The sequence below is a fragment of the Nyctibius grandis genome, chromosome 5 (genome assembly GCF_013368605.1).
Source record: "Nyctibius grandis isolate bNycGra1 chromosome 5, bNycGra1.pri, whole genome shotgun sequence".
Taxonomy (NCBI): Eukaryota; Metazoa; Chordata; class Aves; order Nyctibiiformes; family Nyctibiidae; genus Nyctibius; species Nyctibius grandis.
Window position 1 is genome coordinate 90,083,426 of NC_090662.1, and position 16,127 is coordinate 90,099,552.

At 42.1% G+C, this 16,127-nt stretch overlaps 1 protein-coding gene across 4 annotated transcripts in view; it reads left to right on the top strand.

Moving 5' to 3' along the window:
* The window catches only part of CLCN1 (chloride voltage-gated channel 1), a 67,605-nt gene extending 63,548 nt beyond the window's left edge, over window positions 1-4,057 (top strand). For all 4 annotated transcript variants that reach the window (XM_068401822.1, XM_068401819.1, XM_068401820.1 and 1 more), the window contains exons 22-23: window positions 1,767-1,853; window positions 2,329-4,057. In XM_068401822.1, coding sequence (XP_068257923.1) covers window positions 1,767-1,853; window positions 2,329-2,727 — 486 coding nt within the window. In that variant the 3' untranslated portion in view covers window positions 2,728-4,057. The remainder of the gene's footprint in view (window positions 1-1,766; window positions 1,854-2,328) is intronic.
* Window positions 4,058-16,127: the final 12,070 nt, after the last annotated feature.

Below are 16,127 nucleotides of genomic sequence, written 5' to 3' on the forward strand. Positions count from 1 at the left end.
ATCACCAGCTACCTCAACATCCAGCTACAGAAGTCGGTTTGTTCCTATAACCTCTGCATGTACCTCCAATCTCCTGGAAAATATTAAAATAGCTTTTGGACACCACATGGGATTTTCCAGCCACTACATTAACAGAAGCATTGTATGGCTTGCTGATGGGGGCATTACACCAAGATTTACACTCTGCTTTGTCAGTGTGCAGCGCGGGAATGAGTACTCCTGGATTTCTCGGGGTGTTTCTGCAGGGTGTAGAGTCTGCCTCAGTGCATGAGAAGAGTTGCTTGAAACCACCCTATATAATAGGCTCTTCATCGACCTGAAGCACAAGGCAAGAGGAAGCTGGATCATACAACTTCTAGAGTTAGCACAGGATGACTGGGGATAAAAGCAATTATTGTATATCAGGTGAAAGACAGAACTGGGCTTTCACTCAATGGAAAGGGAAAGCAGTCTACTGAAGCAAAAGTGCACAGTGCATGTTTTTATCAATATTCATTTAATGTGAATGGTCAGCATATGCCTTGCACAAAATTAATTAATTACTGTTATTGAAGGGGTAAGATCTCAGCCTTGAGCAAAATAGCAACAGGTTAGCATATACTTAAGATGAGTCTGGTGTTTTCTAAATGGCTGGCTGAAGTAATCTGAAAACCACTAGCATTTATCTTTGAGAATATAGGGGTTACAAGAAATTATACCTGAAGTCTGCAAATGGGGAAAGTTACGTCTCGTAAAAAAGAGCAAATGAGAAACTCTGACATAACAGACAAGTCAACTTAACTTGGATGCACTAAAAATGCAGGAATAAATAATCAAACTGTCTGAGGTATGCATAGTGGGAGCTAAATGTGAGACTACTGACAATGGCAAGAATATCACAGCTTCTCATGATCAAATTGTATTTAACCAGTCTGATTTTCTTTTACATTAGGGTAAAATATCTTGCTTCTGAGATACGAGATTTTTTCCCTAGTTCACACTTGAACATGACATTCAGTATCTTATGTAATGTTAAAAAAAGGCAAACATCAGCTGTGAAAGAATGACTTCATGTAAGGCCAAAGGTAGACTCCAGCTAGAGCTCAGCTTAAAGAACTTGGAGGTTGGAAATACCCCACAGATGAGCTCTGAGAATGCTGAACATTTTAGGAAGCCTGATCTATGGAGAACAGTAAAATAATGGAATATATTTAGGCTGAAGAGAAGATGACTGATAGCAGTGTGATATCCATCTTTTTAAGGAGGATTTGTAAGAGAAAGGGAGTAAGTTGTTCACAGTGTTCCCATTGCACCGGATAAGCAGCAATAAGCTTAAGTTTTGACAGGAAATATTCTGGAACAGGAAAAAAGAAATCTCCTAGTGTTAAGGAAAGTACTGGAACGAATAACCTAAGCATGTTCTGACTCTGCATATTACTATGTGATAGTTTAAATTTCCAGCACCAAAATAAAATAGGATCTGCATAAATCCCCAAATACACAGGCTGTTGCATGTGAATCTCTGCCAGATGGAGGATGGGAGTGACCTTGAGAATGTGCACTCTATCAACACACTCCCAACTATGGCTGCACAGCAGAAGGACCAAAGGGTAGTATTTGCTAGCTACAAAAGGGGAGGGGAAGAGGTAGTTTCTCACTGGGATGACTGCAAACTTGTGTGCCTTTGTGATTCCCATTTCTAAATCCCAAGTCACAGCTCTAACACCAAGTATCATGTTACCAGTTTCCAAAGTCCCTGAAATGGTCTTTTGTGGTTTTGCTCATAGACACATACATTGTTCTCATTACTGGGCCTCAGCCATGCCTATGTAACCAGTATGGGGAAGCTGAAGGGAGTGTTGGCATTGGAAGAGGTAAGTACAGATCCTTTCCTCTCCTCCTAATCGACTGCAAATGTCCTGTGGATCTTTGCAGTAACTTACAGGTGCTGGAGGACCCAGCTGGGCATATATATAACTGTGATCGCTACATTTTCAATACAGAGTTGAATTCTGAGTCAACACTTTGGAAGCCATGTAGAGGAATGGATGACTGTATTTCAGAGGAGGCAGCAGGTGTTGTTTACAGGGATGTTAGATGGTTTGTCCTTTTCACAAACCTAGGGCTCTTAAATGAGTGGCTATTACTGTCTCTGCAAGTGGTGTGGAATTTGTTATTTACCATGGAATGAAAAATTACACCACCAGTGTAAAAGACAATCACCACAGGCCCCAGAGGTAGAGCTGCGACTGACTCCCTTTACCCTGGAGAGCAAATGAACTTCTGCTGGGTAGGGCTGGGTCAGCCTCCCTTTCATCCATTTTTTCTGAACTTTTTCTCTTCTCATAGCTCCAGAAGGCAATAGAGGGCTCCACACGCTCTGGGGTTCGCCTCCGCCCACCCCTTGCCAGTTTCCGTGATACCAACCGGACTTCAATCAGCAGTGAGAAGGTCAGCCAGGCCAATCAAGTGTGGAACCGGCAGGACAACTGCATGGTGGCAGCACAGCAAGCAGCAGACATGGGCACAGAGAGCCCACTGCCTCCCTGCTCACACTCCCCCCAGCCCTCACACTTGCATGAAGAGGGGGAGGTCCCGTGCTCCACTTATGCCACTGATACTGAGTTGGAAGAGATGGAGATTACAGGGCCAGTTGCTGAAAACATCTCAGACATCCTCAAGGACATAAGCCTACGCTCCACTGACCTGGATGAGGATGAAGATGAAGATGAGGATGTCCCCTTATAGCTGATGTGAGGGGATTAGTCCATCACACTTTTCAGTTGAGCCAGTCTTGTGTTTGCTCCTCAAAGAGAAGCTTTTGGATGTTCTTTGCAATCCTCACAGATGATTGATTCAGCTGGGAGAAGGGCATCACACTGACCCTTTCTTCTACTGCTTTCTCTCTGTGCAAAGACTGTTAGGCGGTTGGACTATATGGGTGTGTGCAGGAGTCAGATGTGGACTAAGGGCAGGCTCATAATGCTTAGGCTTCTGCCGTGTCTACATAACATGGCAGAAGGGATTGTAACAGGACATATATACTGCTGGAAACAGTCAGGATGCTCTGGGTCAATCTGCCATGTGGAAAGTGGAGGAGAAACTTCTCATTCTCTATTGGTGTCTTCCTTCCAGTCACACCTGGCCTGCATCCACCTGTGTAAACACAGCCAGACCTCCAGCCTAGAAGCATATTGCTGCTTCTTACTGCAATCCTGTCGATGTTGGTGCAGCTCCTTTTCGCTAGCTCTTATCTTGCATCCCCCCCAAACATTCCCATGTAGAACATTTTTCCTCTTTCTCAATTTTTACTCTGGGATTTTCCTGGATGGGAGCGCAGTTAGGAGCTTCTCCTCTGTCCTTTAGCTGAGCCATGCCCTAAAAACAGATGGGAGGAAAATATTTGGCCTATGTCTCATGTCTTGAATGAGACAGGGCTCTAAGAAAAGCACTGGAAGGGAGGAAAGCCTCTTTGATTTCCCATCATCTCTGGAATTTTTAAATAGAATGGGAAAATCTTAAGTGGGGACATCCTCAGTGTTGGAGGGAGAGGAGTAAAACAGCATGTATGCACCTATATTTCAAATACCTGTGTTTGTCTCTCTGAACCACTGTTCACAATTTTTACAAAGTTATAGTCTTAAAATATAAGAACTCAAAAAAAAAATCATGGAGAGTTAGCAGGCTGCCAAGAAATGCAGCAGAGGGAAACCACGTTTTCTACACTTTGAAAACAGGTTTCTCTGAAATTTCTCTCTGAAAACTCCTGCTCTCTTTCCTGGTAATTCTACCCTGCCTACTTTCCACATATTTCTGCATACCTCAGATCTGAGAATTCCAGCTCTCACTTTTGCCAGCTTGTCTCCGTTGTGACTAACAGCAGAGACCTCAACCGTTGTCTGCAGCATCCCTCTCTATTCCAGTTCTAAATCTGGAGCAGATCTTGATCTGTATCTTGCAAAAAGATGTCTTGTCAGTTCGTGTCATGCATGCAAAACCTTAGCATCCAAAGATAAGATGCTGCTTTGTTTAACTCACTGTCCTTGTGAGGTTTTCTCAGTAAATAGGCAAAACCAAATTCTGTGTATTCTCCAACTTTCCTCTAACATTCTACATCTCTTTCTATCATATTTTTGGTGTGTCACGGCACTTAGATGCAGTCCCAAGCAGCCTATTGGATGTGTTTCCACTTACCAGCAACAGAGAAGAAATCCAGGCTCTGAGAATATGTTCTTGGGGGTATTCTCCTGGATGTTGGGCCATATCTCCTTTCCTGATATTAGCAAAGCATTATCTAACTTCGAGTGACCAGTTTCACCTTAACTGGCGTTTTTTCATAAGCTGTCTCACGAGCAAGTAAAAAATATCGTTACCTCCAACCCAGTCTCCCTAGGAAAATTCCCTCCTGGCTTTAACTCCAAGGACTGGAGTTCCTCTCTGATGATGCTCATGGGTGGGAGAGTCTGTGACAAGATTATAGTAGAGGGAAATCTCCCTAGCTAGTCTCTTGAAGAGGGAGAGATTTATTTTTGCTGTCTGAAATTCAGAGCCCACCAGCTCTGTATTACCTTTGACACGGGATTCCCCTCTATAAGCTAACTGGGGACAGCCTTTCCCTGCCTAAGTCATCCTCAGTCCTCCAAGGGTCACCCTGTTCTTGTGAGAAGACGGTGGTCATCTGAAGGCAAGCCTCTCGTGCACACCAGCTGCTTGCCTCCACCAGAGGACTGTGGCACATTTCTGGCTGCCAGGTATTAGCACACAGCCTCCCTGCTACCTTTGTGTCACCCTCCCCTGCCTGCAGAGAAGAGGCAAAACAACAGTTATTTTTTCTCAGGGAACTATGATAGTCCTTTAAATAAGCAGGGGAGAAAGGACATTCTTTTTAAAAACCCGTAAACGTGCAGTGAGTGGCAATACTCTTAGACCAAATCTGATCTGAGGGTCCACACACCCTCAGGAAGGACAAGTTTCTCCAAGTCAGCCCCAGCCTTATTACTACCAAGTAAAGACTTAGATTTTGCATCTTAGCCAAACACTTGCACTGAGACAAGGAGAAACTGAGACCAATACACCTCCCCCTCCTCTCTCCCAAATACAGATACATGTTCTGCTCCAGTCCCACACTTCTCCCACGGTGTGTTACAGAAGAACTGGGATCTGACTGGCTAAGAAAGCAGATGGAGTCTAAATCAAAGCCAGAGAATGTGTGAGTCATGACAGACAGATTGTGAGCAAGGGGAGATGAAGCTGCAACAAAAATGATGCACACGGACAGGCTTGGGGAGCTCAGAGTAAGACACAAGCTAACATGGAAAGTTTCTTGAGGTTTGTCACTTGAGGGTACAAGAGCACACACACATGTGCCCACACATGCACACACACATATCTCTCCATTCCTATTGCCTTTATCTGCCCCAGAGTTACCATGAGGAGCTGGACTGCTCTCTGTGGGGAAGCAGAATGGTGGATGTTGCTACTGCTGCTCTTTGGAGGCATTACTCAAGGTCCCTTCCAGGTATGCCCCCACCTTTTGAGCAGGAGCAGCATTCATCTGCACCATTTTCTCACCTGGGGAAAAGTATGAGTACATGAATGTGTATAGGGAGCCAGGAGGGGACAAAAAACGTACTGCAAAGATGGGTTGCGATGACTGAAGATGTTTCCACTTCCATTTTACTAATAAAACTTCACTGAGCTGATGCTGAGCACTTCAGTAGGTATGAAATGTGCAGCAAACTAACACTGAACCTTTGTCGAGAGAACTCTAATCTTGCACTCTCCCAGGCAATCCCAGTAAACCCCCTCAAAGTTTAAACTTGAAACCTTTGTCTGGCAAACAAAGTCACACTGATACGTCACTCTAAGACCTGCATCTCTCATTCTACCCAAGACTTGGCTACCTACACACAAAAATCATTTTTTCCCTAACCCAAAATATCGCCAGAGTTTCTATCAGCACTGAGGCCTTCCTGTTCAGCTAGAAAGTAAAATCTCAGATCTGCCCCCAAAATCCAAGCACAAGCCTTGAAAAACAAGAGGATCTGAGGCTGTTTTGAACCGCAGAAGCTTGCTTTTCTCCTAAATAGCATGTGCAGTTGCTTAGAATCATTGTTTGGGGCAGAGATTCATGGTACACCAAGCTTGCCACTACCATTCAAAGCACTAAAATAGAGCTGGCCTTGTTCAGCGTTTTCAACTCCAAGCATCTGCTGAACTACATTTGGTACTCAACATACAAGGATATACTCTGGGAAGAACATGATAGTGAAAAATCTCCATCAGAGCAGAAAATTTTGTGAAGACACCACCCCCACCACCAACAAACCAAAAAAAAAAGAACCTAAAAAATATCCTTTGACCTTGTATCTTCAGGATAAATGTAGTCTTAATCTCAACTAATTGCCATTTCACTGATATTCAGTTAATGAAGGCAAGAAGTTATCTACTGAATTTTAATCTAGCAAAAGTTGAACTCTTCCTTTTACACGGCATTTAAATGTAAAAGCAGAAGTCTTGTTTTTAAACTCATCAATATAAAGAAGTGAAAAAATAAGGAAGACTTAAGATTGACAAGACAACAGATAGGGCTTTTGGTAGTTAAGACAATGCTAAGAGACTTGGTCATGATTCAGATGGCAGGAGAAAACACATGGGGATGGACTACAGGACAAAAATTTGCCTGAACAATGTAACTTTTTTTGGCTGGCAAATTATTTCAGACTAAAAAAAATTCTAGTTTGCTAACCCTATGGACAAAATCAGTACAAGCAGGAACAGAGAGACAGACAGAATCAAGAGTTCATAAAAAATAACTCCTCCCCAGTTATGCAAACCCTGTATAGAAGTGTGTGTTTTGTGGCCAAAGAGTACAAAGACAGGGCAATAACCAGCTAAGCAAGTAAAGATCCTTCTTTGCCAAATTAGTCCAACCCCAGGAAGGGTATAATTAAAAACACACTATTAAAAATGCTGTCACGACAAGCACTAGGTTGTTCGTGACCGCATAAGCAAGGATCTGGGCACAGCTCTCATAACAATTTAATCAACACTGGAGACCAATAATAGTATTTCTGCACAAAAGCCATGCCTGAGCATTAGCATTCTCAAATAGAGACAATCATTTTTTATTTTAAGCCATGTGATGCAAAACTTTTTAAGGCTTTGTTTGTGGGAGGCAAGTTTAAACTGGTCCTGATTGTAAACCGCAGACTCTCATTGTGTGCCCTCCCATACTGGACAGACAACCCTGTGCACGTGTACTTAAACACACACACAAACATCACCTTTTTCAAATTACATGTGTGCTATAGTATATAGCTCTGCAATTGGGCTGCCTGTGCTTTGAGCCACATCTCCCCCTCCCTCCTCTTGCTGGAAGTCAGTAAGTCCTGATGCAGCCTCACAGTACTAAAGACGCTACTGTGGGCACTGCTGGGATTAGTGTGCTAGCTAAATGAAGCCAGTCTCAGCCAAACGTATTACTAGTTCAAGCACTGGTCTTTCAAAGGAGCGTTTGCGTACATCCCAGCAGCTTTGGTGTGCTGCTGGTGCAAAGACCTTGTGCTCTGTAATAAAACCAGTTACTGAAATGTATCTAGCAAACTTGAAGGATTGCACCTGATACGGAGGACAAAGTGTGTTGAGGAAAAGTCCAGTAGCAAATTTATAAAGGAAACAGAATGTAGAGAAATGAAAATGTGAATTGCCTGCTTTATATGAACAACAATCTAAAAGCTGCTAATATCTGTCTGTTTACTAAATTACCGGGTTACCTAATGTGAAGAACAGAAGGTAAAAATACAAGACCTACTAAGATTGTTCAGAATTAAAGTCACACAAACTCAAGCTAGAAGCTTTTCAGTTTTTCCACACAGAAACAAGTGCAAAAGACAGTAATGGAAGGTTTATGAGGAATACATTTGCCAAAAAATATTCATCTGCTTTTTTCTTTTCTCTCCCTCAAACTTCTATAGTGCACTTAAGCAAATGGACTGTGAAAAGAAATGGGAGCTGCGAGATGGTTGGATTATGACCAAACAAGTCACAAAATCTTATGCTTAAATCAAAGTTGCAGTTTCTCTAGAAGAGAAGATACGAACTGTCTGAGGACTGTATAGAAAATACCCTTGCAGCTGGAAAAGTGCAGGGCCAGTGAGGTGTGCAGCAAGAATGGTCTTATGCCCTTTTTATTTACTCTTTTCATTAATGACTTGAAAAAGAAAGTAACATAGGAGAGCCTGTAAGATAGTAACATGAGAGAAACATATGGTAGATTTGCCATCTAGTCTAAACAGGGAAATAAGCAGAAAGTGGGTATCAAAGACCAAAGCAGATACCACAGAATAAGGTTCATGTTGGGGCTAAGCTTCCAAATCCAGAGGAGATGTACTTAACTGAGGGATAAATCTAGACTAGTATGACAGTAAAAGTGTTCTGTTAGGTGAGGCACTCAGATGGACACCATCTTTGTAGTATAACGTGAAATTAAGAAAAAAAGACATTTTTTCCTATGCAGAGGTACGACTTCCAGGCCCAGAGACATGTTATTTTCCCAGGGACTCAAGTCTTAAACATATGTGTAATAACTGATTTAATTTGACACACTACATTTAAAAAAAAATTAGTGACAATTTAGAGGCCATTTGGAAAAAAAACCCACCAAAACAGGAGTGAGTACCAGGGGACTTACAAGATTGACCAAAAAAACCCTCAAAACCTAAAGGAGTTAAGTATGTGTCTTATGTAAGTCACAATTCATTACACGAACATAATTATGCAGACATACATACCAAGGGATTAGTGAGAATCTAGTCACTAGAAAAAGCAGGTAAACTGGAAGGAAGCAGATTAACTTTAAATAGAACACTGAAAGCAAAGACAAGCTAAATAGCCGTGATTGTGAAATATACTATGCCTTTAGCAGGGCAAGTGACACTGCTTAGCCCCTCTAAGAACCAGTGGAAAAGTGCAAGTAAGCATCTTCACAAGGAAATAGGTATCTTTTATGGCTAGAACTTAAAATTCTCATATGGTAAACAAAGCGCTACTGGATCTGGCCTAACGTCCTAAATCAGAAGCAGATGCTACAACAATGTTGGAAGTGCAGAGATGCTCCTTTCCCTCTGGGTCGATCAATTCCCCAACATGCTATGAGGACAGCAGGCTGAGAAGTGCCAATTTAAATCTCAAATGTGAATGCAGAGTCTTGCTACCCAGTGTCAGTGCCTTCTACAACCCCAGCATCAGACTCCTCTTTGTGTCCTGTCTTAACCTGCTGTTGTGAAACTTCTGTCCAGCTCTGTACCAGATGTGTCTGCATGTCATCATTATCGGGACAAGACCTGTATGTATCTTCTGGAAAATGCTGTGTCAGTGTTAACAGGAAAACTCACTCTATACTAAACTAGAGGATTCCATTGATGTGACACTGTCTGTCACCAAATCTGCCACAACGGCTGGGGATTTGTGTCATGGAAGCCACAGGCATACATGAGATTTTAGCCCTGTATAGTCAAACATGCGATGTTCTTATCTTCATAATGAGAAACAGGGTATCATGTATTTCCTACTCTGGGATGCTTCTCCAAGCCACCATGGATCCTTTTCAACGTCCTCCATTAGACTATCTCATTGAGACCCACCCCCTCTTCCTAGGATCTTCCTTCCTTAGACGCAACTCCCCTGCAACCAGCCCCCAGAAATAAAACACTTCCACCAGCCAGGATGGCAAGACCACATTCTGTTTAATAACAACTCCATAAAGGACTGTACATGCCATTTTGAGCTACCTCCCCTCCTTTACTGTGGTTGTTGCCACATACAGGCATGGAGGTGTATAGTGCCATATAGTTTCCTAAGTCTATATGTAGTGTGTGTACATGTATGTATGTGGTTGTACATGTATGTATTTATATACATCTTTGTAGAACTGTTATCTCATAAGTCACATTATCAAAACATGCGAAGTATATCCAACAAAAATTTTCAGGCAAACATGTTTTGGAGCTGGAAGACCAAAGGCAAATCAGACTTATTTTAGTTATTAAGGGCTAGTGTGGGACAAGGTAAGGATGAAAGCTTTCAATAGCAGGTCCTTTTCCCTTCTTGTTTTACTTTCATTCAGTGTGTTCCCCCAAACATCAAATGAACCTCTGTAAATACCAGCTTGAAACAATACATATAACCACCATGCAGCCTTCCCCTACAGAAAAGGTGTACAGGCTTGGGGGAAACTCTTTAAACCACTTTGCGGCAACCTCCGTTGTCCCATATGCTTATGCTAAAGCAGTTTCAGACACTGAGAATACAACATTTGAAGACCCAAGCCTTTAGTTACTTTTAAACATGCTTCAGGAATACATTCCGCATGCCATCCCTGAGACTCCCATCCACCACCCTTGTACCTCCCAAATCCTCAGCCTGTACCCTCCCATATGTGAAAAAAGCTGAAACAATAGAAATCCTGTTCCCTGTAAAAATTACTTTTGAGTCCCAATTTTCTAGTGTAGGGATTCCCAGAGATCTCCAATCATGCACAACATCCACAAATCAGAGAAGAAAAATTGAAGCCAAACAAGAATATATACCTGCAAAAGAGCTTTTGGCTTGCTACATTGCTCACACATGCAGTATCTGAAAAGAAGGGAAGTCCACCTCTACTTGCATCATGGGAGCTTGGCAGAGCTCTGGAAGAGGGTTCTTAACCTTTTGACCTCCAACTCATGACTGGATTTCCATGCCCAATGAAAATGAATCCAGAAGGCCAGTGAATCTGGACTAGATGCCTTTATCTTATTAGAAGTAAATCTTGGTGCACAATCTTGTCTCTATAATGGAGAAAAGCCTTTTTAGATGCTTTTGTCTTACTAGCACAGACAGTTGATCCCTTAGGGAAAAGCAAAAACAAGACTAGGTTTCAGGCGGCCTTTAAAATGTCCTCAGTCAAAGGAGATGAGGAAGATCCTCAGCAGCATTCTTTCCACAGAACACTGCAACCCCTCTCTTCCTAGCAGACAGCAGCTACTACTCATCAGTCGATAAGTCTTGCCCATGGCAGGGGGGTTGAACTAGATGATCTTTAAGGTCCCTTCCTACCCAAACCATTCTATGATTCTACGGTATCTTCACTGAAAACATTCTTGAACAAGTCTCTACAGTTTTAGTAAACATACTCTTTCTCAGAGAGTCCCGGTCTGACTAAATTTTTCTTCTTCCAACAATGTGTCTGCACTGGAAAAATATATCACATATTTTCTTTTGCACAGACCAACACTGACAATCATAGAGCTTCTCTTGATTTCCAAGGAAAATATAACACTTTGTTCTGCCTATGCTGGGGAAAAATGTCAGTGCAAGGATATAAATAGACCCTAATGTTCTAAGCGCAGGTCTTCCACCTCCATTTGTTAACAAAATAACCATTTGTCCATGTCTACCCCAGTCAATTCATGAAGCTGGCTGTGCTGCTGAGAGAACATAGTGTCCCCAACAGTCCTGCCCAGGCTCCATGGTGCCTTCTGAGACAAAGAGAGACATTGATCTGGCACAGATATCCAGCTGTTCTTTTCTGCCCTTGTGCAGGTTCACTACCACTTAGCCTGGGAAAAGCCTATGATACAAAAGAGGCACCTGACGTTGACTTTACAGCTTGCATTCATATTTGAGACTGTGCTTTAATGACTGTAGGCTGTGCTACACATACATTTAGTTCTAATAGGCACTACTTTACTCACATTTTCCCTGTTTATTTTTCCTTTCCCTGAGCCATGGCATAGAACTCTTTCCCTGTCAGATTGCTACAGGGGAGGGGCATCAAAGATGAAACTGTTACTTATTTATATTTTTCTAGATGTAAGGGCACCAGCTGCTCATAATCTCTGTATTAGAATGGATTTTTTTTTAATTTCCTTTCTTTTGCTTTTTCTTCTGGAAAAAGTCAAACTGCTCGTTTAAGAGAAATGCCAGACTGTTTAGAGTTATCTGAACAAGGAACATGTGAAATTCCATCTGGGAGAAATTAGAACGAAGAGCTTAGACAATGCCAACATTGCTCTGCTCTCCACAACATTTTGAGGTGGATTTATTTTGATTTGTTTCTCTTTCTAGGCAATTACCAATACAATAGTTAAGGCAAACTGAGCTAAATCTAGATATTTTGAATTTCCAATGAGAACAGAACTTGCATTAACTTCATTTGGACAATGACTAAGTTCTTATTTGATGTTTCTTATGTGATTCCCCTGAAGAATTAAGCATTTGAGAGCCGTTTTCTGAAGATGATGAAAAAGAAGCCAGCAGGTGCCCAAATTCAGGGCAATCTCTTTCCTATCACTCTGTATTACAGAAAGAAGTGTGGCTTGGACTAAAGAGTACCATAAGCTGCACCAGTCCTGGGGCTACAGCTTGTGTAGCAATTGTCTACCTGAGCCCATTCTGCCTGGAGTCTGCCATGAAGCTTCATACCTGTGTTGTGTAAACCCAAGACTTCAAGCTTTTCTTGATCTTTTTCCCAAGCCTTTCTCTCAATATCTTTCCCTCTCTGGCTAGACCTCTTGCTATTGCACAGAGCACACAGAGTTGTCCACAAGGCTGTACTGTTGCACACTACCTTGTCTCACCACCATATCTCATACCTCTGTCAAATTAAGAGAACAGTTCCCTTCTCTCCAATTTTCTCCTCTGGGCCTACGACTACTATTTTTTAGTTGTTGTTGTTTTACACAGTACATCATGCACAGACTCTGCCTAGATGTGAAGTGCCATTCTGGATCTCACACTAGACTGGAACTGGCTTAAAGATATAGGGATAAACCTCACCTCCAACAGCTATGCTTCACTCTTGCACAAGGCTCTGCCTCTTGCAATTACAGGAGAAGACTTATCAGTATCTTTAGCTGCCATGGAGTGTAATCACTGAGTGCATACGAGATTTGTGCATGTTAATTTTATTAATTCCACGTGTATATCAAGTTACTCATCTCCTCCTGGCCTACTGCAAGAGTAAAGGAGCCTGTGGAAGTGGAGGGAATAGTGAGGGAAATAACAGGGCATTAAATAACAACAAAGACCAAAACAGATAGAACATACTAGAAATTCTAAGGAAAACACTAGGGAAGGAAGGGAGGAATATGTCCTCCCTGGTACCCTAGCTGGGTTTATTCTTCTCAGACAGATATTTCACAATCAGCTTAAGCCAATTTAAATTGCCAATTAAGCCAATTAAATTTAATTCTTCAACACGACCATCTGCACATTTCACCAGCCCTCAGTAATGCTTGCCTCACCAAGCGAAACAATACAAGGAGCTGATCCCACTGAAATCCTTATTTTGGTAGGGGACTGGGCTAGTTTTCAATGGGGCCAGTTCCTGAGCAGCCAAATGAGTGTTAGCACTGGTGCTTCTTAGGCAGTAAACAGCTGGTGGTGATGGAAGGGAGGAGGCATGACAGCTCCTTTTGGCAGCTTACACTCATCATGAAGATGCTATTTAAAGTGCACTTTCCCAGTTTCCCTAACCTGATATAAAGGTCAGCTGCTCAGAATAGTGCTCACTCTCCCTCTGCTCACAGCTGTTCCCTCTTCACTTTTATAGGAGGGTAAAAATGCTCTGGGTTGCTGTGGGGTCAGCTGTGCACCAGCATCTGTACAAGGATTGTGGGAGGTGAGCACAGCCAGGGCAGAGAGCTGCCTCCTTCACAGCACCTCACCATTTGATCAGTTTAGAGGTATGGTTAAACTCTGTTCTCTGCTGCAAGCCTATCATAAAAGGTGATGCTGAGGTGTTTTAAGGGGGAAAAGCAAGTGGGTGACTTGTCAGCAGCTTCCCAGAAGAAGATTTAGAGGCACAGAAACTGAAAGAAGCAGATTGACTTCTCCATACCAGAGCCTGAGGTAATGGAGTTGAAAAGAACTCACAAGGCTTGTAAAGAAAGTTTAAGATTTATATAAAAGAAAAACTTCTGACACAGTGTAACTCATCAGATATGAACAATCATGGGAAAAAGACCAATAGAGAATTTTCTTGCACTGGAATTTGAGATCATTTTCAATTAGGGTCACTTGTGTTCAAGCGTTCATTCATGTTCAGCACAATAACTTCAACAAGTTCCTGTTGGAGACAAAGGATCGGGGGGGAAGATGGGAATCTTCTACCTCCATTGCTTCAAGAAAATACAAATTTTTTATGTAGTGCAGCTCTGCTCTACAAAGGGTTTGTGTAAATGAACAGCAGGGCTCAGTTTCTTAGTAACTGTAGATCAGGGATACTGAGCTTACCTTTCCTTCTTATTTTCAGCCTCACAAATTCAATTTGAGCTCTGAGTATTTGGCTGGACTCTCTCCAACTCATCCCTCCTCACCAGGATAAGGGAACTGCAGGCCAAATTTTGCTCACAGAGCACCTGTGCTGTCCATATGCTCAAATAGGTGTAGCTACATAATAACAGCTTTTCTGGGAAATGTACAGTGGGTTCCAGGTCCCTCTCTCTGATATTGGATACACACAAGCAGCAGGCCTGTTACATAAGAAAAGGCCAGGTTATACAAACCATTTTCCAAGAGATTCAAACTGCCTTTCCAGTTCAGCTCAGGATGCTTACTCAGGTTGCAAGTGTTGATGGGCAGACCTGCTCTCTCCAGTCAAGCTCCTGGCAACTGTAGAGGCAGATACATTTCTCTTTTGGATTGTGGAGAGGTCATGGAAAATAACCTTTTTCTTTTTTCAGAAAAAGGCTGAAATTTTATTATTCACAGAAAGTCAAGACCTTTATGAAAAAGTTTTATAGAATTTAGTAAGCTTGAAAGTTTATATAGAGAGTAGTCTTCAAACCAGTCAGAATTCACAAAGAATGAGGTTCTATCTACAGGTTTCCAGAGATCAGGTTATGGAATTATACAGCAGGGTATAATTCTCTATCCCGTTCCACAGAGGTTAGAAAACTCTACAGATAGATAGGTTTTCTTTTCCTATTGAACTCCATAGAATTTTCTATGAGGTCATTTTTTTTTCTCACACTTTTTCCCATGTAGATAATTCCCTGTCACTGCCTTGCATGGAGATAATGTACATCAATTAGACATCAATCAGATATCTTAGTAAATGTATCGCATGTCCACATTAAAAGAAAAAGAAGCCCTGGACAAGCTGACCCACTTGCCCCAATTCTGTAAACAACATGGAGGGATCATTCAAAGATACTCTGAAAGTTACCATAAACATCCATATTGGTCCTAGAGAGGCACATGGCAACAAAATGGTTTGGAGAAAGAAACAACAAGCCACCCAAATCTTCTCCCACAAAGGAACATACCCAACCATTTTTGTTTCCTTAAAGGCTTTTTAAAAAGAAATAAGAAAATGTTAACACTTACTCATTAGTCGTCTGCTGAGGTGCTCTTGGCACTTGCTCCGTTTCCCTGTTCTGGCTAGTGTGATTTCCTAGACCCTGCTCCATGGCTAGACCCAAACCAGTTCAGGCCTATGAGCTAGCACTGGCCCTGCAAGAACTCTAGGAGATCATCCTTATCAAGCCCTCCTGCCCAGGTGAGGTTAGCACCTGAATGTGTAAACATCTTTAAAGAGATATTGAAAGGTCATCATTCAGGAGAAGAACTACCTCCTTGGAGAGATGTAAGCAAGCCCAAGCAAATGGGTAAAAAAAAGGTGGTCAGAAAAATTTTTATCTCTTACCTACACCAAATTACCAGTCTTACTTAAATGTCCCAAAGGTCTTTCCTTTAGAGGTGCAAAGGAGAGAGAAGACAGATCTGCTTAAAGTGGGCTTGGCTGGAAAGACTTGGGCGTTCATAGAGGAGACCCTCTTTGTGCAGCTGCCTGTGTAAGTGGGAGAAAGCTGAGTGGGGTAAAGTTCTACCTGAGAGTCCCATTCGTACTTTTCATAATTCCTGGGCATAATCTGCTTTGCTTGCCAGGAGCTGTCTGAACTCTGACACTTAATGATATGACTTCAGTCACATTTTATTCTTCTCAGACATTCTTCCCTGCAAATATGCTGGGTCTAAACCTGAATCAGGAAAGAAGCATGTATCACTCTCCTGTCATTCAAAAAATACACTAAGCCTGAAGTGGAGGCAAAGAAGAGACAAAGGTATCATCAATTAAACAGAGTAGATATGAGTCAGAGTAA